Here is a 23,402-nt window from a genome sequence, read left to right as displayed (position 1 = left end):
GAGGATCTTCAACGATTACTCGATGTTGGAGAGGTACGGGGGTTTCCGGGGATGATAGGCAGCATCGACTGTATGCATTGGGAGTGGAAAAACTGCCCAATGGCTTGGAAAGGTCAGTTCACACGTGGTTCAGGAAAGCCGGCAATTGTCTTAGAAGCCGTGGCATCACAAGATCTTTGGATATGGCACGCATTTTTCGGCTTACCAGGTACCCTCAATGATATCAATGTTCTTGATCGGTCACCTGTTTTTGATGACATCTTACATGGTCGAGCACCTAAAGTTAAGTTCAAGGTCAACAACCACACTTATCGTATGGCCTACTATCTTACTGGCGGAATTTATCCAAACTGGTCAACATTTATCCAATCCATCCCACTTCCTCAAGGTCCTAAAGCCGAGAAATTTGCAGAAAAGCAAGAATCCGCCAGAAAAGATGTCGAACGGGCTTTTGGAGTATTGCAATCGAGGTTTAAAATTGTTAAAAACCCAGCTCTACAATGGGACAAGGAAAAGATAGGAAAGATAATGAGAACTTGTGTCATATTGCACAATATGATAGTAGAGAACGAACGACACGGATATGCTCAAATTGATACTTCTGAGTTCGAGTCAGGAGAATCAAGCAGAAGTTCGAGGGTGACAAGGAGAGAAAGTATTCATGTCGGTGATATGTTAGGCATGCGCAGAGAAGTTCGAGATCCAGAGAAGCATGCTCCTTTGAAAGCTAATTTAATGGAAAATATATGGCAAAAGTTTGGTGATGAAAATGAATAAGCTTTGTATATTATTGAATTTTTTTATTTATGTAATCTACTCTTAATGTATTGAATAAAAATATTTTAATATTTTATTCATGTATTTTGAATATTTTTAAATTTTTTAAAAATAAAATAAATATTATTATTTTATTCCTATGAACTCCTTCTTGAAGTTTACCAATGCAGAAAACAACAAATACAGGTTCATAACTATTCATGGACCCACCAAAAAATATTAAAAAATCTTTGTGAACCCCAAGGGTGGTTTCAAAACCTCTTAGTTAGATACTGGTCCTCTTGATTTTTCTTTTATTTCATTTATTTTTTTTGGTTTTTTTCTAAGAACCCTGCTTTGGAGATGGTTGGTTATACTCTTTGATAATTGCTTTTTTGTCAAGGTCTCTTTCATAATTGTTTGACTTTAGAAGTAGAGATCTTGGTTTGGCACCCTCATTGAGGGTCTCTAGCAGAGGCTCTCATAAGTAAAAATGTTGAAAAAAATAAGAAAAAGAAGAGAATGGTACCTGGAAGAAAAGACTCTTCTATTGTATAGAAACTCAAATAAGACATGTCCAATTTTTATTAGTTTAATTTAAAAAAAAAAAAAATTAGAGACTCATACAGTCTCTTATCATTGTGGATGAGTAGCTAGACCATGATTATAGTTGCACGGTTTCTTAGGCTCAAGTTTTTTTTTTTTATCTGAAAAAAAAAAAAAATTAAAAAGCGTACTAATCGTGGACCGCTACGTATCAGTGGGATCTATAAACAGTGCAAGAAACAGACCAAATTCGATCTTTATTTCATCTCTTTTATCATCGGTTTTTACACAAGGTGAGACCCACCACTTATAACCCCGTTAGGTGCGTACATAAATTCAAGATATGATTTCACTGTTATAGTTTATGATAGAAAAATAATTATTTCCAGTTTAAGTTGTATTTAAGCAAGTTTTTTGAAAATGGTATTAATATTCATATTTTATTTTCTTAAGTAAAAAGGAAAAGAAAAAAAAGGAGAAGAATAGGTCAGCAAAATCCCAAAGAAAAGTTACATTTTGTCACTACATGACGTTGAGAGAACCCGCCGGAGCAAGTGGATAAAGTCGCCAGTTTCTAAACTCTCCAGCACTTCTAAATGAGGGTAGAGAGAAAGAAGAAGGTTGGTAATGGAGAAACGATCAAGAGAATTTAAAACCCATAACCTCTCTCTCTCTCCTCCCGCTGTCAAACGCCATTAAATCCCCCATCAGTATCAGTTACACAATTTCTCAAGAGACAGGTAAGGAGAGAGAGAGATTTTGGAATGTGTAATGAATGTAAAAGGAGCGAAAGGTGGGAGTGATGAAAGCACTAATGGCTTGCTTATGATAGGCTCGAGAACAAAAGACCCAGAGAGATTTATTATTACTCTGCCTCTCTCTTCATTGGTTCTGTAAGAGACATTAACTACCTGGCTATATGGATTCTTATATCAAATCTCCCTTTTTGCTCCTTCCTCCCTCCCATTATCTTCTTTTCTTTTTTTTTTCATATTCTCTTCCGTTACATTTTTTTTTTTTCTCTCTCTCTTGTTCAAAGTTTGAAACTTTGTTCCCTCTTTTTCTCTTTGTTGTGTTAATAATGGCGACAGCTGTGTGATGGTCCAGAGTTCACTTGTTTGGTTACAAAAGGATTTTTTACTGTTTCTTTGTATTACATTTTTTTTTTTCTCTCTCTCTTGTTCAAAGTTTGAAACTTTGTTCCCTCTTTTTCTCTTTGTTGTGTTAATAATGGCGACAGCTGTGTGATGGTCCAGAGTTCACTTGTTTGGTTACAAAAGGATTTTTTACTGTTTCTTTGTATACAAACACATTATACTTTTGAATGAAGATGGAGTTTCTAGGCGACAGCTCTGAAACGGACAAGAAGACAATGAAAAAGAAGCGTTTCCACCGCCACACACCTCACCAGATCCAACGCCTTGAATCGTATTCTCTCTTTCTCTACTCAATTGTTTTCTCCAGCTCTTTCTTTCTGTTCTCTTATGGTTTTTGTTTGCAGAGCTTTCAACGAGTGTCAACATCCAGATGAGAAACAGAGGATGCAACTTAGCAGAGAATTGGGTTTGGCTCCAAGACAGATCAAGTTTTGGTTTCAGAACAGAAGAACTCAAAAGAAGGTTTTCAACTTTTTACTTTCTCTCTTACTCGCTTTGTCTCTCTTCTTCATCGTTTCTTGTTGCAGGCACAACACGAGAGAGCTGATAACTGTGCACTCAAGGAAGAGAACCATAGGATTCGTTGCGAAAACATTGCCATCAGAGAAGCTCTCAAACACACCATTTGCCCCACCTCCTGTGGTGACGCTCCTTCTCATGAAGACTCTTACTTCGATGAACAGAAGCTTCGAATCGAAAATGCACACCTTAAAGAAGAGGTTCTAGCTAAAATGCACACCTTTTTTGTCATGCATTGAGCATTGTGGTTTGATCTTAGTGCTTAACCTTCCCATTAACATCTTGTCCTCTCTTTTTTTCTTTGGTAGCTCGAAAGGGTTTCAAGCATTGCAGCTAAGTTCATGGGGAGGCCACTTTCTCATCTCCCACCACTACTAAACCAGATGCCATTCCACGGTGGTCCTTCGCTTGATTTTGATCTTATTCCTGGAAGTTGTTCTTCAATGGCTGCTCCGACTTTACCATCTCAACCAAACTTGGTTTTATCAGACATTGATAAGTCTGTTATGACCAACATTGCCGTGACCGCTATGGAAGAGTTGATTAGGCTTACCCAAACAAACGAGCCTCTATGGATCAAAAATGATGGAGCAAGAGACGTTCTCAACCTCGGAAGCTATGAGAATATGTTCCCTAGAGCAAGTAGCCGTGGAGGAAAGAATCATAATGTTCGAGTGGAAGCGAGTAGATCTTCTGGCGTAGTTTTCATTAATGCTATGACACTTGTGGACATGCTCATGGACTCTGTGAGTAAACCAACCTAACCATTAGACTTTACTCAGTTGGTTTGTTGTTTTTTTTTTCTCATATAGTTTAATTTTTCAGGTTAAATCTGCAGAGCTTTTTCCCTCAGTCGTTGTTGCGTCATCTAAATCTCTTGCAGTGGTTTCATCTGGTTTGCGTGGAAACCACGGAGATGCCTTGCATTTGGTAAAAATAAACGAAGCACTTGATAATTGTTTGTGTGTGAAGCTTTTGATTAACTTTGCTTTTGGTTTGTGTTAGATGCTTGAAGAGCTTCAAGTGCTTTCGCCATTGGTACCAACACGTGAGTTCAGTGTGCTAAGATACTGTCAGCAAATCGAACATGGAACTTGGGCTATTGTAAATGTCTCATATGAGCTTCCTCAGTTTATATCTCATTCTCGGCCATATCGTTTTCCTTCTGGTTGCTTGATTCAAGACTTGTCCAATGGCTACTGCAAGGTTTGTGTGTAAACTAATGTGTTTGTTTCTTTTTTATTAGCATCTCTAATCATTATACAATAACAGGTTACTTGGGTTGAACATATTGAAATCTCCGAGCAAGAGCCTATTCATGAGATGTTTAAAGATCATGTCCGTGAAGGATTAGCTTTTGGAGCTGAACGTTGGATCGCTACTCTCCAAAGAATGTGCGAGAGATTCACAGCTCTACATGAACCAGCAACATCCTCGGTGATTCCATCGCCGGAAGGGAAGAGAAGTGTAATGAAACTTGCTCAAAGAATGGTTAGCAACTTCTGCTTGAGCGTTGGCACATCTAACAACACTCGATCATCGACGGTTGTTTCGGGAATGAACGAGTTTGGAATCCGTGTGACTTCGTACAAGAGCCAGCACGAACCAAATGGAATGGTTCTGTGTGCAGCCACCAGCTTCTGGCTCCCAGTTTCTCCACTTATCGTTTTCAATTTCCTCAAAGATGAACGAACTCGTCCCCAGGTACTACTACTACTACACGCCTTTATAATCACTTTGTGTAACGTTTTATTTTAAAATGTTTCTTTGGTTATTATAGTGGGACGTTCTATTGAATGGAAGTTCAGTTCAAGAAGTTGCTCATATCGCAAACGGTTCACATCCAGGAAACTGTATTTCTATTCTTCGTGTAAGTTACTTAAACACATATGTTCGGTTCTTGAGACTATTGATTGTTAATTTTTTTACCTTTTTTACATTAGGGGTTCAATGCATCATCATCACAAAACAACATGCTGATTCTACAAGAAAGCTGCGTAGACTCATCAGGCTCGCTTGTGGTCTACACTCCATTGGATTTACCAGCACTGAACATGGCAATGAGCGGTCAAGACACATCTTACATTCCCATTTTACCCTCGGGTTTTGCGGTTTCACCAGATGGAAGCAAGAATAACCAAATCCCAGAGCTTAAAGTTGAAGGAGGAGGAGGAGGAGGTGGTGGTTCATTGATAACGGTTGGGTTTCAGATAATGGTGAGTAGTTTGCAGTCAGGAAAATTGAATATGGAGTCAATGGAGACAGTTAATAACCTCATCAGTTCCACTGTCCACCACATTAAAACCACCTTGAATTGTCCTTCAACTGCTTGAGGACGCCATTAATAGCTCATTTCCCCCATCTGATTTCTGATAAAGGTCATTAATGATCAGAGGAGTGAAAGTTATTAAGCACTTATTCTACCTTCAGTGCCAGCAAAGAGTGTAAGAAAATCATCACTCTTCTGGTTATCTGTCTCCTCTCTTCACTCTCTTGTTCAGTTTTTTTTTTGTGTTTGAAATGGTAATATTTGGTGGGAGGTGGGAGTCAAGAACGCACCATGCCTTTTGTGTATGGTTCGGGCATTGACTTCTGTTTGTTTCTTTTGTCTAGTTACAAATTGTTTCTTGTCTAAATGTTGTCCATGTTTTATCTATCACCTGTCATAAATCCCTTTTTTACCACTGAACTATAGTTAATAATCGGTTCATCAACCTAAGATGATGTGCAATATAAATCAAATGATTTGAAAATCTGAAACAAAAAGATCACAAACTTAACAAGCCTTAAATAGATACGTTAACGTGTTTGACAATATTATATAGCTCGGAAAGTTTTCATTACCTTATCATTGTTCCTGCAGCAACCGTTTCCAAGAATTGGCTATGTGTAACTTCTTATTTTGGTAAAAAAAAACAATGTAGAACATGGAGATGCGGGTGCTATGTCTAATTTGCACTCTCAATCACCTAAAATTCCTCTGCAGACGAACAGATCCTCTCCAACGCTGCAGAAACGTCTCTTACATCTGTCAGATTCTTTCTTCCCTGTCTTCTTCAGACACCTCATTGCCAGATTTGCTACTGCAATTACTGGCTCCTGCTTGCATTCATTTCCTTGTTTCTCGCGCCAATCGCTACAGTTTGGTTTCAATCAAATTAATAGCTGCGAACCGGAATCCGGTCCAGTTAACTGTACGATACCGTAATCCGTAAAGACGGAAAAATAAGAGAAATGGGCCGTAACTGATATTCTAGGCCCATGGGCTTGAAATTGATATGATCGTCTGCCGAATTGAATTAGAAAAAAGTTAGGCGGCACCGATTCAGATCGCCGGCGGAGTTTCAGATCTCCGCCTAAACATTCTCCGAGGATCATAACTTTTAGCTACAAATCTACGCTTTTGTCCGTTGACTTTCGAAAACTGGTGGTTATAAGTCAAAATCCCTTTTCTCTCTATATCTCTCATTTCTTGCAGAAACCTTGAAACATTGTTCTGAACTAATATACTCAAAAATGGCGGACGACGCCACAGGATCCGGTACGTCAACCTTCAAATTTCGATACATTTAGATCGAAAAGCGCCTTGATTGTGTAAACCGTTGTAGATTTTCTCGTAATTTTGTCGCAGAGATGAAAGTAGGTTCGTTTATGTCGGAAAAAAACCGCGAAGATTTTTGTCGCGGGACACAGAGGATTGGTCGGATCCGCCATTGTCCGAAAACTCCGAGAATATGGTTTCACAAACCTCCTCCTTCGAACCCACTCCGAGCTTGACCTCACTAACCAATCCGACGTGGAATCATTCTTCGCCACAGAGAAACCCGCTTACGTCATCCTCGCCGCAGCCAAAGTCGGTGGGATCCACGCCAACAACACATACCCAGCTGACTTCATCGCCGTCAATCTCCAAATCCAGACCAACGTGATCCACTCCGCTTACACGCACGGTGTGAAGAAGCTCCTCTTCCTCGGCTCCTCTTGCATCTACCCCAAGTTCGCTCCTCAGCCGATACCTGAATCAGCTCTCCTCACCGGCACCCTCGAGCCGACCAACGAGTGGTACGCGATCGCGAAGATCGCGGGGATCAAGATGTGTCAAGCGTACAGGATCCAGCATCAGTGGGATGCGATCTCCGGCATGCCGACGAATCTCTACGGTCCGAACGATAATTTCCACCCTGAGAACTCTCATGTGCTTCCTGCTCTGATGAGGAGGTTCCATGAAGCTAAGGCCAACGATGCGGAGGAGGTTGTGGTGTGGGGAAGTGGGAGCCCGTTGAGGGAGTTTTGGCACGTGGATGATTTGGCTGATGCTTGTGTTTTCTTGATGGAGAGGTACAGTGGGTTTGAGCATGTGAATGTGGGGAGTGGTGTGGAAGTGACGATTAAAGAGTTGGCTGAGTTGGTTAAGGAGGTTGTTGGGTTTGAAGGGAAGCTTGTTTGGGATTGTACTAAGCCTGATGGGACGCCGAGGAAGCTGATGGATAGCTCGAAGCTTGCGGCTTTGGGGTGGACGCCGAAGGTTTCGATTAAAGATGGGCTTCGTCAGACTTATCAATGGTATTTGGAGAATGTTGTGCAGAAGAAGCAGTGAAAGAAATCAATCAGGTCATTGCGTTTATTTAAACGCCAATGTTTTATGCGTCTGCGTTTTGGCTCTGTGTCTCTCTATCTTATGTAACTTCTGTATTCGTGGATTTCATATTACTGAGCAAATTATGCAGACTTATTTTGTAATAAAACCAATTATGTTGAGAATATCAATAATCAAAATACCTTGTTCTTTTGATTATTTAAAAAGGAATGAAAATGAATGGTTGTAATAAAAAAGAACGAAAATGAATGGTTGTTCCTTATCAAATTTAACAAAGAAATAATTTTGCTCTTTAATTCTCTACAAAAAAATGAATGAAAGGGAATAAGAGGGAATTATTATTCCTTGTGAATAGTAATTTTTTTAGAAACGTTAAAAAATGCATTATTTCTTGATGTTCCCTGATCACCATTCATACTCTTAGTCAACTACAAAACTCCTGTTTGTTTTAAAGACGCCGCTAGTGGCGGCAGCGGCCAACAATTACCCTATAAAAGAAGAAAATTTGGAGCTTTAAAACGCAGCCAGCTGCAAGCTAATAATCGGGAGGCAGGAAACCGGTGTTGCCGCTGTCGTTAATATTATCAGCGTTCTCTTTGCCAAACTTTATTTGCATGCAGCCGAGTTGATAAAACCAACAGGGGTAAAGTCTTATAACGCACAAGCGTTCCAATGGACAGAGTACTTTTTTTAAGATGGCTTTCGTGTACAAAACGCGCCGCTATAGAACGTGGGAAACGATTAGATGTGGACGCCCATTCTATTTTGGGCCTATACGTGTCCTAGTTATTGGGCCAATAGGTGTCCCTGTTATTGGGCCATAACTTTATTCGAGACATGTTAAACGATCCAACGGCAGAGATGGAGGCTTATGATATATTAACCGTTGGATCAATAAATGAGCTTTGGCCTCGATAGCATATAGTTAAAGACGCAAAACTCTCTTGCGCCGCCCGCGTCTCTCTCTCTTCGCTTGTTATCCCTTTCCACTCTTCGAAGGAAGACAGAAACCCTAATCATCAAAATCTCAAGGTAAATCCACCGCTGTTGTGTCCTTTTAATTCTCTGTGTCTTATCGTTTCAGTGTAAGGGTTTGTCTTGATTGTCCGATTTTTAAAAATATGTCGGGGGATGCAGACATCTTTTTTCCTAGATTCGTTTCTCTTCATTATCGATTTGAGATGTGTTTTGAGATATTAAAGACCATGTGTTTTACAAGTTTTCCACTTCTCTGCATGTTTGGTCGAAAAGAGAGAATCTAATAGATGCTTAGGGTTAATCTCAATAGTGCTCTTAGCTCGTATTCATATACGCATCTGTGTTTTGTGCCTTAGTTATAGTGTCATTATTTGTCTGGTGTGTGTCTACAAAAGATTCACTATGTTCTCATTGATTTTGTGAATGTATTATCCCTAGTTCTAGTAGCATTTTAATCTCATTGATGCGGCTTAATGAGTGTGGCTTTTGTATGGTTTATACACAGATGAATCGTGAGAAGTTGATGAAGATGGCCAACACTGTCCGCACTGGCGGCAAGGGTACAGTTAGAAGGTACCATTTTCATTTTTACCATATCATTTAATTTTATGTCTATTATATGAACCATTTGATTGTCTGCATGCAGGAAGAAGAAGGCTGTGCACAAGACCAATACTACTGATGACAAGAAGCTCCAAAGCACTCTCAAGAGAATTGGAGTTAACTCCATTCCTGCTATTGAAGAGGTTAACATCTTCAAGGATGATGTTGTTATTCAGTTCACCAACCCTAAGGGTATACCTTCTATCATTATACTAAGGAAATTGTAAACCTTTTCATGTTATTGATAATTTTTTTTTTTTTTTGTCTCTTTTACTACAGTTCAAGCTGCAGTTGGTGCAAACACATGGGCTGTTAGCGGTTCTCCTCAGACCAAAAGTATGCATCTTTACCGTGCCTATTTTCATGTTTCTTCTTCATTGCATCTTTTCTGATTAAATATAAAACCTTTTTCTGTAGAGTTGGAAGATATCCTTCCTCAGATTCTCAGCCATCTAGGTATGCTCCATGTAATTTGTACTTGTTACATGTTCTTCTCCCCCCCCAACCCCAAAACAGTTATCCTTAAAACATGTTTTTTTCTTTGGTCTCTTTCAGGACCAGACAACATGGAGAATCTGAAGAAGCTAGCAGAGCAGTTCAAGAAGCAATCTCCTGGTGGAGGTAATGTCCCAGCAACCATTCAAGAGGATGATGATGAGGACGATGATGTCCCGGAACTTGTAGCTGGTGAGACATTCGAAGCTGCTGCTGAAGAGAAAGTAGCTGCTGCTTCTTCTTAAGACAAAAAGCGACGAGACCACAACAACAGCAACAAAAACCGCACTTATGAGTTTTACATATCATTATTAATGTTTGCTCGCTCGATCCTCTTTTTGTAGTGTTTCCGACCAGATTCTTGTTTCCCAGATAATGATTTAAGGTTTTTTATCCAGTTGATCTGCTTCTCTAGTATGTTTCTTCACTAATTTGATGGAGAGCTTAAATTACTTTTCATCCGACATTCAATTCAAATATGCAGAGAGAAACAAGCTTTGAAGAAAGCTCATTGTTTATTTATTATTGAAGGTAGTGTAAAAAAACATTGTAACTTTTGTGGAATTTGTTTGTAACTTATGCTCTTTTGAACATAACTTTTAGTGGAACATCACTTAACACAAGTCTTCTAATCCCATCTTGCACAAACACACCAACGTCTCTACACATGACTCTGCAGATATCGCATACAGAAGGACAAAACAAGATCTTGTAGTGATCTTCGTACTTGTCGATCTTGAACCAGTTACCAACAGTTGTCCTGCCTGGATTCCCTTCAACGCCACAAGTTCCAATGAACCATTGATTCGTCTTCTCGTCGACATTGTCTAAGTTCCAGATCGAAGTAGCTGAGAATTTGAAGTTCAGATCAGTTGAGACACCGATCACTTTTGATTTGTCTGACGGTGAGAATGTCAACGGCATGCCGTTAGAGACTTCAAACCGTTCTTGGATAACACTTTTAGGACAAGTTTTGTTTTCGGCTTTGGACATGGTTAGTCCCCCGCCGCGGCCGCGAACTACAGGCAAGATGTAGTATTTGGTGCCTGTTCTGAGACGTTGACCGTAGATGTCGGTTACTGGCTCCACCGCGGCTTCAGTTGTGGCCCCACGGTGGCTGGTGAAGACCGCTAAGAGGAGGAAGGTATAGAGAAGTGATGACATTGTAGGAAACTTTCTTTTAATGGAAACCTTTTTGAGTACGAATTGAAAAGCTATGAGAACAGAGTTTCAATTTATAAGCCGTAAGCGTATCTTATAAAGTCAAAATCTTATCTGATTTTGATCTAAATACGTTGTATTAGACTATTAGTTAGTGGTCGAGCATTAAATAATCTCGTTTACGTGAGAAGTTTTGCGTCGTTTACACTACGGTCAAACAAAAGCTTCACGAGACACACGACGTCATGTTTCGATCATCCCTTACGTGATCCCTTTCTTCTTCACCGACAAAAGTATACGTTGTCTGGCAGACCAAACCCAAGAGTAAACCGGGTTTTCTGGTTTTTCCTACAAACTATATAAGACCAAACCTAAGAGTAAACTTGTCAGAGATCAAATTTCGATTTCAACATGTAGAAACAAAGCTTGTAGCAAAACACAAACCGGGTTTTCTGGTATATCTTATAAACAATATGCATCAATATTTTAGGCTTGATCTGGAATGTTATGTAGCATCCAGTTACAAAACATGCATAAATATTAATCCATATATTTTTATAACTCAGTTTGACTCATGATATATTAAATCGTTATACTTTTAACTTTTAGAAGATGTATTTAAAAACTTATACATATTATCCGGATTAACCAGATTAATCCAGTTTAACATTGTAATAAAGTTGTTGGAAATTACATTTAATAAAAAACACGCAAATTCTAATATTTATGCATGGTTTGGAGTTTAATTATCTATCCAGACGAACATTTGAAGCTTACATTATTTTGAAAACTTATGAATCCAAGAAATTGCTTTAAAATAAGGAAAGTAACTATATCATAATCCTAATACTTTATACAACGTTATTTGCTTACGTTGTAAAATAACGTTGTATAAAATATTACAAAATCAAATCTCCTATCATATTTGTGTTAAAAAAAAAAAAAATATATCTCCTATCATACATAAGCATATAAGCCATCTTAATCCTAATACAGCCCTGACATGATATCTTACTAAAATGGATTTTTAACGTTAAAACTCCCCAACTATGTTTGTTTTGGGTAAAAACTCTCAAACTAAGTATTTAACGTAAAAGTTCTCAGACTAACTTTATTTAATGAAGTAAATCATAACAGGTCATAATTACCAATAATACCGGTAAATCTTTAGTTTAGAGGTTTATACATTAAGTAAACATAGTTGAGGGGTTTTACCATTAAAAAAAAATCAATTTTATAATATTATCTAAAAATTAGTAACTTAAAAATTAGCATTTTTAATTTTTTTTTTTGTAAATATATGAGTTTGATGTGTTTTAACATCAACATTATATATGTAAAAATTAAAAATGTAAAAACTGAAAAAATATAACAAAAATTATATAAAGAATTTAGACGCAGTACGACTTTCTTCTCTAACTTCCAGATCAGACATATTCTAAGAGCACAAAATACTATGGCGGACAAGCTTGCAAGTGGTGCGAGGAGTTTTCCTTCAGCTATGTTATATGTCGATTCAATACTTTTGGTTTGGCTTTCTGAATCGCGCGGTCCAGTTACTTAGTTCTCGCTTATGTTGTCAAAAAAAATTACTAATTTTTAAATAATATTATAAAATTTTGATTTTTTTTTTTTAAAAAAATTTAATGGTAAAACTCCTCAACTATGTTTACTTAATGTAGAAATCCCTAAATTAAAGATTTACCGGTAGAAATGGTAATTATGACCTGCTAGGGTTTAATTTATTAAATAACGTTAGTTTGAGGGTTTTTTCATTAAATACTTAGTTTGAGGGTTTTTACCCAAAACAAACTAACTTGATGGGTTTTAACGTTAAAAATCCTACTAAATATGAGTGTTCTAAAATACGCTATACGCTAGTCGGGCAGTTGGCAACTATATAGGACATAAATGTATGTGGATGTTTACACGGATATATACGGTAAATATTTTCTTTTGAAAATCTTATACATGCTAATTATATTTGATGTAAAGTAAAATATTGTATGAACACCAAGTCAAGCAAATTTATAATTCTTATTTGATTGTATATTAAAGTGTTTTCACTTATATATATGTATTTTTGGCTGATTTAGTTATATAGTTAATGAATGATATGAAATATGGGTGTGTCCCACATGGGTTTATGTGAAAAAAGTGAAGCTTAACAAGAGCTAAGAACTGACGATGTAACTATCTCTAGCTAGGCTTTTAATTAGGTCTGGGCAAAATAACCGGAACCGAAGAACCGAACCGGAACCGAACCGAAATACCCGAAACCGGAACCGGACCAATACCCTCAAATACCCGAACGGTTCCTATATTTTTATATCCGAAATAACCGAACCGAACCGGAACCGAACCGATAACCGAACGGGTACCCGAATATATAAAAATATTAATTATATATAACATCACTAATATATATTTTTAATTTAAAATTCTATTAAAAGTATCTGAAAATAGTTTATGATAACTAAATTATTATAAAGTATCCAAACTACCCGAAAGTATCCGAAAGTATCCGGATAGTTTTATCCGAAATATCCAAAGTAATCCGAAATATCCAAATTTTTTATCTAAATCATCCTAATCATTTGATATTGTACCTTAAATAACCAATATTTTATCCAAATTATCCGAACTACCCGAACTATCCGAACCCGAACCGGATCCAAATGAGAACCGAACTTTTTCCGGATATTTTCCGGTTCCTACATTTACTATCCGAACCGAACCGAACCCGAAACTATCCGAACCGAACCGAACCGAAAATAGGTCAAGTACTAAATGGATCTTCTAGCCCTTATCTGAACTACCCGAAACCCGAAATACCCGAACCGAACCGAACCGATACCCGAAATGCCCAGGCCTACTTTTAATGTGCATGTCTTAATGTTTAAATATTAAGAAAATATTACACGGCAGTTTCCAAGTTTCTAATAACACAATGGACCACATTCAGCTAATAGGACAGTTTCTTCTAAATAATCTCATTTTCTCCATTTGTACCTAACCAATATAGTTCATCTGTAACTACTCATAGGAAAAGCCCAACTAGTTTATTGGCGGGAACCTATATCCACCGCACATCTCCCCCATCATCAGACATCCCATAATAAATCTGCCATATATGACAAGACATATATTTGTTTAAATTCTCACTCCTTAGATTTACTTTTTGTCTTTTACTTTTTACGGCCCAGATTTAATCTGTTGTTCTCCTTTCTTCATCTTCATCGTTTTGTTTCAAACCTTTTTTTTAGAAAGAATAGACACCGTAATCTACATCTTTGTTTATATTTGACCACAAATTAACTTCCGCTAAACTTGTGGTTAGTTTTCTAACATCCAATTATCAAATTTAATTCATTTTCACTGTTATATTAATTGATCCAATTATGAACATGTATGAACTGTTTTGAAGACGCTTTTATCATTTATGCCCACCCCCTACTGATATTCAATATGTTCAGGTCCGCTTATCCAAATCCGAGTTTTTGACATCAGCCACGAGTAATTAGTACACATTGTCTTTTAGCATGTGTACCTCCTCGTTACGTCCACATGTACACATTGTTCACAACGTCCGGGGTTGTACATGTGTGCCTGTCTATCTGTACAACTTTGTTTCACAGGCTGTATTGTAAATTGAGAGAATAAGTATGAACATGTATAAGCTGGTTTGAAGACGCTTTAATATTTTATGTCCACCCCAACTGATACCCAATATGTTCGGTTACCATGTGTACTACTTTATCACGTCCACATGTACATGCATTTATCTACCTCGTGGTTGTACATGTATTTCACATAGGCTGGCTTTAGTGTATAATACCTCTTGATTTGTACTTACATATGTTCTTTAATCACGCACACATTTATCTAAGGGTGCTTCCCTTGAACAAAAACCTTTTCGTCCCAACAACATAAATACTACAATATCCGTCCTTACACAATATGTTCTTTAAACACAAATACTACAATAGGCAAAATACGTCCTCCCGTTCTACAATATCCCAACAACATAAAATACACCCTCCCTTTTAAACCAAAACAACGCACAGATGTCTACAATCATCACAAGTACAAAGGCACAACCCAATCCTTGTAAATCTCCATCGCATACTACTTCCTAAATATATCCACCAGGTCATCAGTCAGGTGAATACATTATTAACCGACGATGTTCATTAATTTGTTGACAAGTTTGAGTGAACGCGAGTACATGGTTGATTAGAAACTGTGTACAATCAGTAAGCAATGTACGTAAATGTATCCAGTGTACATGACACATACTAATGAACAAGTCCACGGATACATGTATCATTTAACAGGGTTGTGATGGCCAATGTAATGAACATATAATAGAATCGAAGAGTGGTTTCGTGGGAAATGGTGTGTATTTGTTGTGTAAGATACATAATTGTGTGCGTGTATTTCTCCGTCGTTGATTTATACCATAGAAATAAGACCATCCATAGCGATTTGAAGCTTGATAATATGTATAGTTCCATACGTGTACACATGTACAACTTAGATAATGTACACATGAAATTTTGTTAGACAATGTACATATATATGTTAGACAGTGTACACATGAATCATTGTACATGTGGATAGTAAATTTTATGTGTACAGATGAACGTTATAAAAATCAAACTAAAACTATGTCTTCAAAAGCCAACAACAAGAAAACATCAACAGACAAACAAAGAATATGCAAAGGGATAAACATGGAGAAAGTATACATAGATTGATGATTCAATTTCTTAGTCATTGATGTATACCATAGGAATAAGACCATCCACAATGATTTGAAGCTTGAGAATATGTATAGCTTCATGTACACATGTACAACTCAGATAGTGTACACAACCAATTTTCTCAGTACACATAATTAAAGAAAATTGCTAGACACCACAGAATACGTGTCCACATGTACAACCAAACGCACATTCATTCACATGTCCATATGTACAGCCAAACGCACATTCATTTACAAGTCCACATGTACATCTATACAGAACCAACCTAGTATGTTGTGTGAGCTTCTCACCAACATAATTCAACAGCTTCTACTCATCGTCCCCACCTAAACGCTTAAGCAAAGCTGGGATGGCTTCAAACGCCCAAAACTGAAGGCTTCAAAAGCAAAACCTCAACAATAGGGCCATTTCCTCCGTGCCATTTAGTGCGTCTCTAACGCACAGTAGATTATCAATCGTCGAGTACATATTGATCCTCTCGCATGGGTACCGATCCGTTGCAAAGGGGAGACTTCCCTTTACATCCTCTACCGCCACTGTTTCTATCAAACAAAGAGAATCAGGCTCAAAGAAAACAACATCAAAATTAACCAATCTAGCCATCAAAGCAAAACTGAAGTTAACTCACTGTCATCAATCTCTTTTCCCCGCAGACTCCGCCGCCGAGACATGCCTTTAACGTCGTTACGCCTCACCGTTTTTTCTTCGCCGGAAATCGCATATTCGTTCTTCACTTTTTGTTCTCGGTAAAAGCGGAGAGGAAAGTAAATAATTTCTTTTTCAGATCCGGTTTTACTCTATTATTAATAAAATTGGGCTTCCCTACGTCCTAGGGCCCACCACACGGGTTTAATATTTTGAAATTCAAATCACCAACTAAGAAAAATCAAAAGGCAATCGCTAGTTACGTCTTTTTTAGGGGTAAATTGAGTTTTTTCACAATAAAACTGTCCCAGTAGCGGAAAGTGCTTTTTCCTGATATAATAACATGAAAACTACCTTAGAGTGACTCAAATATTAATGCGGATTCTGTCGGTTTGTGAACAAGCCGTATTATTTAACCGTACAAGTGAAACCGGTACAGTAGCTCACCGCTCACCGCATTAGCAACGCATATACGTCCGACTTGACCATATTTTACAAGCTAATTTTGGCAATTACTTTCAAAATGGAAAGTTTCTAATACTCAATATTTGTATATTCAATTAGATGACCCTAAATTCTAATAGTTTTCTTTTGTTCATTGAACTTTGGATTTTTTTCTGGATATGTATCATATGGTAAAAAACTGGGATCCCTTTATATATTATAAATAGAACCGACAAAAAAAAATTATGTCCTTTCTTCGGAGTGGGAAACCATCTTCTTCCTAATTGATTGGAGAGAGGGTGAGAGAGGAGAGGGAAAAATAAAATGTTCATAACACCAGTATTGTCAAAGTGAAGGTTTAAATCCATGGACTATAAACAATGGACACACGATTATTCCAATAGCGTTTACAAAAGGAAACTAAAAAATCATAAAAAAAAGCAAAAGAAGAAGAGTATGGCCGACGTCGGAGTCTGACGCCGGCCGGAGAAACTATAACGAAGCTTTAGCTAGAGAAAAAGAACAAAGGTAAAAAAAAGCGCGTATCTTCATCACGAACAATTTTAAGCTTCATCAGGCAGAATATTGTTGGCTGAAGCAGTAATCACCTTTTTATCAATTCTTCATCGTCAACAAGATTGGGATGTGGCTGAGCATCTGCAGCATGTACCGGTGGAAAGACCTGACAGTCTACTGCATGTTAGGTACACTTCAACGCCGAGATCGTTGCTTTCATTTGCAGCATATATTCATATCCAAAAAAGAAATCAGTAATTTTAGTATTAAAGTTGCTTAAGAATCTTAATTATCGGATCCAAATCACGAGATAGTTATTAATATATAAATGAAATAAAAATGGAAATAGATTTAAATAAATAAGAGTCACAACAATTGAATTATCTGCGTTAGTTTTATGATTTTTAACAACAATTTTATGATGTGTATTAAAAAATGACGGTACAACATTTATATGCATGAATTATCTCAATATTAACAAATTGTTACTTATTAAACAAAGACTTCACCTGGTTCTCTATCAAACATATACAAGTGTTTGCATTGTACTATTGTTGCCCACTGCCAATGAATCTTGTTATTAAATGTGTGCTGCATTATTATTATTACATCATACATACTTATAATGCTTCTTACTCTGACCAAAAGAGATCATTATGTGAAAATCCAAAGTAAATGTGTTTAGTTTCACTGATTTACATTGGTTAGTCAATTAGTATTAGAGCTTATCCTTAGAAATAGAGAATCCTTCTTATATTGTTACCATACTTCATCAAAAATCATTTTTTAGTTCTTGTTTGTGAAAATTATCATTGATCTTATTTATGATGTTATTTTAGAGTGTGATGGGACCATCAAATCAGTAGCTGAACCAGAGGCCAACCAACCTCTCACATCCTCTTCTTCAAAGATCTAGCCTTTTTGGGTTTCTCTTCCAGTTCGCGTTTCTCCATGGTGATGGCGAAATCTTGGAGGAACGGAATAGAAAAAGAAGTCTCTCTATATTATATAGATATGTATTATATACTACTAGGTGTTACAAAAAAAATACTACTAGATGTAGCAAACTAGTGATATCTCCCGCGCATTGACCTGACGATTCGGTGACGACTCCACACTAACCAAACACCGCAAGCACGAAGTCATTAACGGTTTAGACACATCCTGGTTCAATATAAACGGTTCGACGTTTGGGCCAATTCATGTCTTAAATGGTTTAGAGACTAAACCAACTATACATGGACAAGTCAAAGTCATATGTACACATGGTTTAGAGACTAAACCAACTATACGTGGACAAGTCAAAGTTATATCTACACAAGAAGATATTCAGGATCGACATTCCTAGAAAAGAGGAAGCTGGTGTTTCATTCAAGGGACACGTGCAACAAACGTAACAACGAAGACGAGCTGCGCCTATAAAAGGAAGAAGGACGCCACTTCGTAAGGGGGGACTTCTCGAGAGAAACAACAAGAAATAGAACCATGTTCTCATTATATAAGAAATACAAGACTTGTCACCACTTGAAGATAGAACGAGAAGAAGACAAGATGCTTTTCTCTATGTTTATTTCATAAAACAAATATGACCTTGTATCGGTTGAAGTCCATAATCATCTACATAGCAAGAGTGACCCTTGATCATGTTAATGGCACGAGCTCGTATTCATACGATCTTGTAAGTTCTGTGTTTGCCGCCTAAAACATTCCATTTATTATATTTAAATCAAAAATCAAATAATTTTGCTCTACAACAACATTTTGAATTGTCGACAAACCAATTATGCTTCCTATAATACCTCTAATCCGGCCAAGCGTGAAAAAACTTCTGCTTCTGTTTTTCAAGGTCTGCAGCGTCCAGTGTTTCCATCATGTTTGTTTGCAACTCCGCAGCCTAACCAAATATGACAAAAACAGCATATATAGTTCACCTAGCTCGAGTGATACCTATATCAAATAATATTATAGGTGTTTGCAGCTATCATATGCGCCGTGATCTTTACAGTTCGTACACATGGGTATAACTACTGTTTTTCTAGTGTTAAAGATAATAAGCATGCTGTTTCTTAATCTGAATCACGTAATATGCATGCAATCGTAAGTACCTTAGGGAAAAGTAGTTGCGGCACAATGCAAAATGTGATGCAAGAAGATGGTTCTTGTTGTTAGCGAGTACACAAAATAAATGTATAAGTGATTATTTTAGACAAAATTCTATAGCTAACACACTCAAATTTTTCTCTCTCTCACGGTACATTGTGATTTGGTATTACATGCCAAGTGAAACTTTCTTGAAGTGTGTCGTCAAACACTTTGAAAAACTCACAACTCTACCATCTGCGAGCTCCACCATTGGTTCGTGTAGCAACATAGTTTCTCAGAGAAGGAGACTGTGTAAGACCATCAGGTGCAACTGTAGTGTTCTGAGTACCATTCTTCTGCTTCATCCTTCTTCGCGCTACGTAACCTCTAACCCAAGGAGTTACATCCTCGTTGGTCTTAATCATGATGAAGAAAATGATGCGGTAGATGATAATCATGCTTAGAATCACACTTAGGTTAATCCATTTTGATCGTTGCAAGTTGATCTGGAAGACGTTCTCTAGAACGTATTCACCTGGAATCTTGAAAGCACTCCCTTGGTTATCAAACATCAAGCCTCTCAGATCATTCTGGTATTGACCCTGAACAACAAGCAAAACAAACGGTTATGGTCACATGATGATTAGCTAATATGAAAACGTTTCTTGTGATGTCATTACTTGTAGTGCCCAGAAGTGGAAGCTAATGTATGACATTGGATAACGCCAGAAAAGTTTTGGTATGTCATTTGGTAGCCTGAAGAATCCAGAAACCAGCATGAAGATCCCCTGAAACAAAAGTACAATGAAACAGATTCAAGAAGAGCTTCTCTTCTTCTACTTTTAAGAAAGGTTTCTGGTACGAGGAAGCACCTGAATACCAGCACCAATGATGATACCCATGAGGAAGTTGGGAACAATACTAGCTATAGCCATCATCAAGCTCTCTACAACGGTGACGCTTGCATAGAGACAGAGCACAAAGAAGAGATAGTGAGTGACTCCTGGATGAAGACCAACCATGAAGTAACATATTGTCCCGGAGATGAATGTTATGATGATCAAGAACGGTGTTGCGGCTAATGTGTTGGCTATCACAAACGAAGCTACTCCATAGTGACCGTTTAGTCTCTCTCTTTGGAACACCTGAAGATAGTTTCAGCCTATCAAAACAGTTTGGTACATGCAAGAAAGTTGCATGAGGGAGTAACTAACCTTCATGTCTTCAACAAAGGAGGGAAACCCACCAATAGACATGAATGTTACAAAGCCAAAGACAAAAGACGCACATGAGCCTCGTGCCTGATATGGTTAGAGGTTCAGATTAAGACATCATCTCAAGTTTAAGTTGTTACCAATATATGATATTAGCAAATTAATTACCAGAATGGCGCTGTAGCTAGTCCCAACTTTCCAGTAGATGGTTCCAATGCAGAATGTGACCAAGATGTAGATAAGAAGTCTGAGCCAGTAGTATCCAAAGTCCCTTGACATGTTGATGAATGATCGCTTGGTTAAAGTGTATGTCTGCAGAAGGAAACTAGCTTGGCTGCCTCCAGAGTCAAGAATATTCCCTTTCTGTAGCGTTGAAACAGGTCAAGAGAGATCTCATCCCAACATCAAACAAAACTTCTAGAAAAGAACAAAGGGTACTTACATATTGTGATATCTCTTCAACCTTAGCCTTTGTGGTGTAATAGTAGTCAGAAGTGTGGTAATAGTCCACCAAGACTCTAATAGCTTCCGTTGTGGTAATCTTCTCTAATGGATCATCGCTTGCTTCAAACTGAGAAGTAAGAATAACAACTTGATCAGCAAGTAAGATTTGAAAGTAGTTCAAAAGGTAAAAGATGTTTCAGTACCCTTAGCTTCATAGAACCTTTCAAAGTGGCTCTAACTTTGTCAAAGTCTGAGTTAACACATCTCAGGAAATGATCAGAAGGGTTCCTTAAAGCAGGACATGGAAACCCAGCTTGGGCAAAGAACTGCATTCATAAGCAAAAACATGGATTAGTTTACAAGATTTATTCAGAGATTGATTGGTTTAGGTTACTTGCCTCATACGCTTCAGAAGCTTGACCAAAGTAAACAGTTTTGCCTCCAGAAAGAAGATACAACCGATCAAACAACTCGAAAACCTCACTACTCGGTTGATGGATGGAAGCAATCACCGTCCTTCCATCTCGTGATAGCGCACGCAATGTCTGAGTCACAAAGAAAGCAGAAGCACTGCACAGAAAGTAAAAAGGCAAGCAATTAGGGTTTAACTAGTTTTGTATAACCCTAAAAAAGAATGTATTCGAAGCCTTTTACCTGTCAAGACCACTTGTTGGCTCATCAAGAAAGAGTAAACGAGGTCTCATGAGAATCTCAAGAGCAATACTGACTCTTCTCTTCTCTCCACCACTAATCCCACGCAAATGCCAGTTTCCTATGACAGTATCTGCACAATCTTGTAGACCCATCTCTATGATTGTCCTCTCCACTAGGGCACGTTTCTCCGACCGCAACATCTTGTCAGGGAGACGAACTCTTGCTGAATACCATATAGTCTCTCTCACAGTTAACGTGCCAATCAAGTTATCGTCTTGTGTCACATAAGCCTGTAAATAATGATCAGATTCAGAGAAAAAAAAAATACACTATATACATAGCTAAGATCCAAACTCCAAAAACATTCTTATATTTGTAACCTTTTTGTTTATATAAAGTTTTAAAATAGATTTATTTTACAAAGTTGACAAACTGTTGACTTTTTATATGAAGTTAAGAGATTACTACTAACAGCTGCTCCAAAGGAGAGTTTGGTTTTGTGGCCGTTGAGAAGAACGGTGCCGGAGAGGAAGGCATTTGCGGCGAGGCGGCTAGCAAGAGCGTCGAGCATAGTGGATTTTCCGGAGCCGGAAGGGCCCATGAGAGCCGTGAGAGAACCCGGTTCGGCGTAACCGGTAAGACCTTCGAGAACGTTTTGAGTCTCACCATCTCCCATAGTCACCATCACCGTCAGATCTTGCCACGTAAGCCTCGCCGATACATCTCCGACGAACTCCGTTGCAGCTTTTTCTCTCCATATAGCTTCACTCAACGGACTTAACCCACCCACCGGAAAATTCCCTCCGGTGGCCGGAACCGGTACGGTGGATTGTTGTCTGCTTGCTTCTATCTCCATTCAGTAACCAAAACAGAGGAAACTGAAAAGTGGGTTTTGTCTAGAAAATGGAAAAGGTGTGAACTTTGAATAAAAAGTATAGTTATCAGATTAAGTAGGAGAAGTTCAGGAGAAGAGAGCTTAGTGTAACAGAGTCGTGAGAAAGTTGCATGAATAACAAACTTGGACTCGTTTCTATTCTCATGAACTCCAAAACTGAAACAGACCAAACACTTGTTCTTCTATTTTTTTTTTTTTTTTAACAAAACTTTCTTGATCCGAACAACAAGAAACGAGATAGTTATGAAGACAGCAAAGAGATGGTTGGGAGAAGGATTGAATGAAAAAAATTGAAGATAGAGAAAGATGTGGTGAATTTTCCAATTGTTGCAGCATTTAATGCAGTCGGATAGTCGATGGATGGTTTGCATTAAGTATCAAGAGTCCGGCCCAAATTTTATAATTTTCGGTTTTAGAAAGATACTTGTATTTCTGTTTCAGAATTATACATGTTTTAGGATTTTAACGTGTATTAATAAAACATAATACTCCCTCCGTTTTTTAATGATAGACTTTTTAGAAAAAAAGTTTGTTTTACAAAGATGTATTTTTTGTGTTTTCTATGAAAAAATTATAAACTTCGAGAAAATTAATTGACTTTATTGAATAACTATTGGTTAAAAGTTATTGAAAATTAAAAATTACAGAAAACAATACATTTATTATGATAGTTTAATGTGTTTTCTTAATATGTATGAAAATACTAAAAAATATATCTTTGTCGAACGGAGTGAATACTAGTTATTAATGCATAGTTTTTTGAGTATTTAGGTTCTATATACACACAATAAACCATAATTAAGTAAATATCATTTCACTGTTGTTTTCACTGTTAACATATTAATAATCCCATTTTATCCTTTTTCACATTCTCCTTTCTCTCTCTCACGTGTATCATTTGATTCTCCTGCGATTTCTTATTGATTT

The 23,402-nt window shown here is 37.5% G+C and overlaps 4 protein-coding genes and 1 pseudogene across 4 annotated transcripts; 3 read left to right on the top strand and 2 right to left on the bottom strand.

Annotated features, from left to right (window-relative positions):
• The first annotated feature begins 2,468 nt into the window (after nt 1–2,468).
• On the top strand, nt 2,469–5,613 carry LOC106309480 (homeobox-leucine zipper protein HDG12-like). Its single transcript, XM_013746510.1, has 9 exons — nt 2,469–2,730; nt 2,804–2,921; nt 2,987–3,178; nt 3,287–3,724; nt 3,804–3,908; nt 3,984–4,184; nt 4,251–4,682; nt 4,759–4,848; nt 4,922–5,613. Exons 1-9 carry the CDS (start codon nt 2,627–2,629, stop codon nt 5,309–5,311), a joined length of 2,070 nt encoding a protein of 689 aa, XP_013601964.1. The 5' UTR covers nt 2,469–2,626; the 3' UTR covers nt 5,312–5,613.
• Nucleotides 5,614–6,315: 702 nt separating this feature from the next.
• Nucleotides 6,316–7,718, top strand: LOC106310667 (annotated as a pseudogene).
• A 781-nt stretch (nt 7,719–8,499) lies between these two features.
• Nucleotides 8,500–10,115, top strand: LOC106307302 (transcription factor BTF3 homolog 4-like). Its single transcript, XM_013744220.1, has 6 exons — nt 8,500–8,607; nt 9,059–9,126; nt 9,200–9,348; nt 9,436–9,492; nt 9,574–9,612; nt 9,712–10,115. The coding sequence occupies exons 2-6, from the start codon at nt 9,059–9,061 to the stop codon at nt 9,894–9,896; spliced, it is 498 nt and encodes a 165-aa protein (XP_013599674.1). The 5' UTR covers nt 8,500–8,607; the 3' UTR covers nt 9,897–10,115.
• A 15-nt stretch (nt 10,116–10,130) lies between these two features.
• On the bottom strand, nt 10,131–10,937 carry LOC106307301 (miraculin-like). Its single transcript, XM_013744219.1, has one exon. The coding sequence runs from the start codon at nt 10,813–10,815 to the stop codon at nt 10,228–10,230; it is 588 nt and encodes a 195-aa protein (XP_013599673.1). The 5' UTR covers nt 10,816–10,937; the 3' UTR covers nt 10,131–10,227.
• Nucleotides 10,938–19,324: 8,387 nt separating this feature from the next.
• On the bottom strand, nt 19,325–22,776 carry LOC106312816 (ABC transporter G family member 11-like). Its single transcript, XM_013750477.1, has 10 exons — nt 22,053–22,776; nt 21,581–21,870; nt 21,325–21,496; nt 21,130–21,252; nt 20,925–21,053; nt 20,651–20,845; nt 20,483–20,569; nt 20,141–20,413; nt 19,949–20,056; nt 19,325–19,870 (listed from the first exon to the last, which is right to left on the bottom strand). Exons 1-10 carry the CDS (start codon nt 22,434–22,436, stop codon nt 19,517–19,519), a joined length of 2,115 nt encoding a protein of 704 aa, XP_013605931.1. The 5' UTR covers nt 22,437–22,776; the 3' UTR covers nt 19,325–19,516.
• Between the last annotated feature and the right edge of the window lie 626 nt (nt 22,777–23,402).

The sequence above is a fragment of the Brassica oleracea genome, chromosome C8 (genome assembly GCF_000695525.1).
Source record: "Brassica oleracea var. oleracea cultivar TO1000 chromosome C8, BOL, whole genome shotgun sequence".
In the NCBI taxonomy this organism is placed as follows: Eukaryota; Viridiplantae; Streptophyta; class Magnoliopsida; order Brassicales; family Brassicaceae; genus Brassica; species Brassica oleracea.
Note: the sequence above shows the minus strand (reverse complement) of the source record. Positions and strands in the feature narration are given on the sequence as shown.

Coding starts and splice junctions, on each gene's coding strand:
- LOC106309480 (XM_013746510.1), top strand. CDS start 2,627: ATGAAGATGGAGTTTCTAGGCGACAGCTCTGAAACGGACAAGAAGACA. Junction 2,731..2,803: donor CAGATCCAACGCCTTGAATC/GTATTCTCTCTT, acceptor TTTTGTTTGCAG/AGCTTTCAACGAGTGTCAAC. Junction 3,179..3,286: donor ATGCACACCTTAAAGAAGAG/GTTCTAGCTAAA, acceptor TTTCTTTGGTAG/CTCGAAAGGGTTTCAAGCAT.
- LOC106307302 (XM_013744220.1), top strand. CDS start 9,059: ATGAATCGTGAGAAGTTGATGAAGATGGCCAACACTGTCCGCACTGGC. Junction 9,127..9,199: donor GGCAAGGGTACAGTTAGAAG/GTACCATTTTCA, acceptor GTCTGCATGCAG/GAAGAAGAAGGCTGTGCACA. Junction 9,493..9,573: donor CGGTTCTCCTCAGACCAAAA/GTATGCATCTTT, acceptor CTTTTTCTGTAG/AGTTGGAAGATATCCTTCCT.
- LOC106307301 (XM_013744219.1), bottom strand. CDS start 10,815: ATGTCATCACTTCTCTATACCTTCCTCCTCTTAGCGGTCTTCACCAGC.
- LOC106312816 (XM_013750477.1), bottom strand. CDS start 22,436: ATGGAGATAGAAGCAAGCAGACAACAATCCACCGTACCGGTTCCGGCC. Junction 21,871..22,052: donor AACTCTCCTTTGGAGCAGCT/GTTAGTAGTAAT, acceptor CATTATTTACAG/GCTTATGTGACACAAGACGA. Junction 21,054..21,129: donor AAGGTTCTATGAAGCTAAGG/GTACTGAAACAT, acceptor CTTACTTCTCAG/TTTGAAGCAAGCGATGATCC.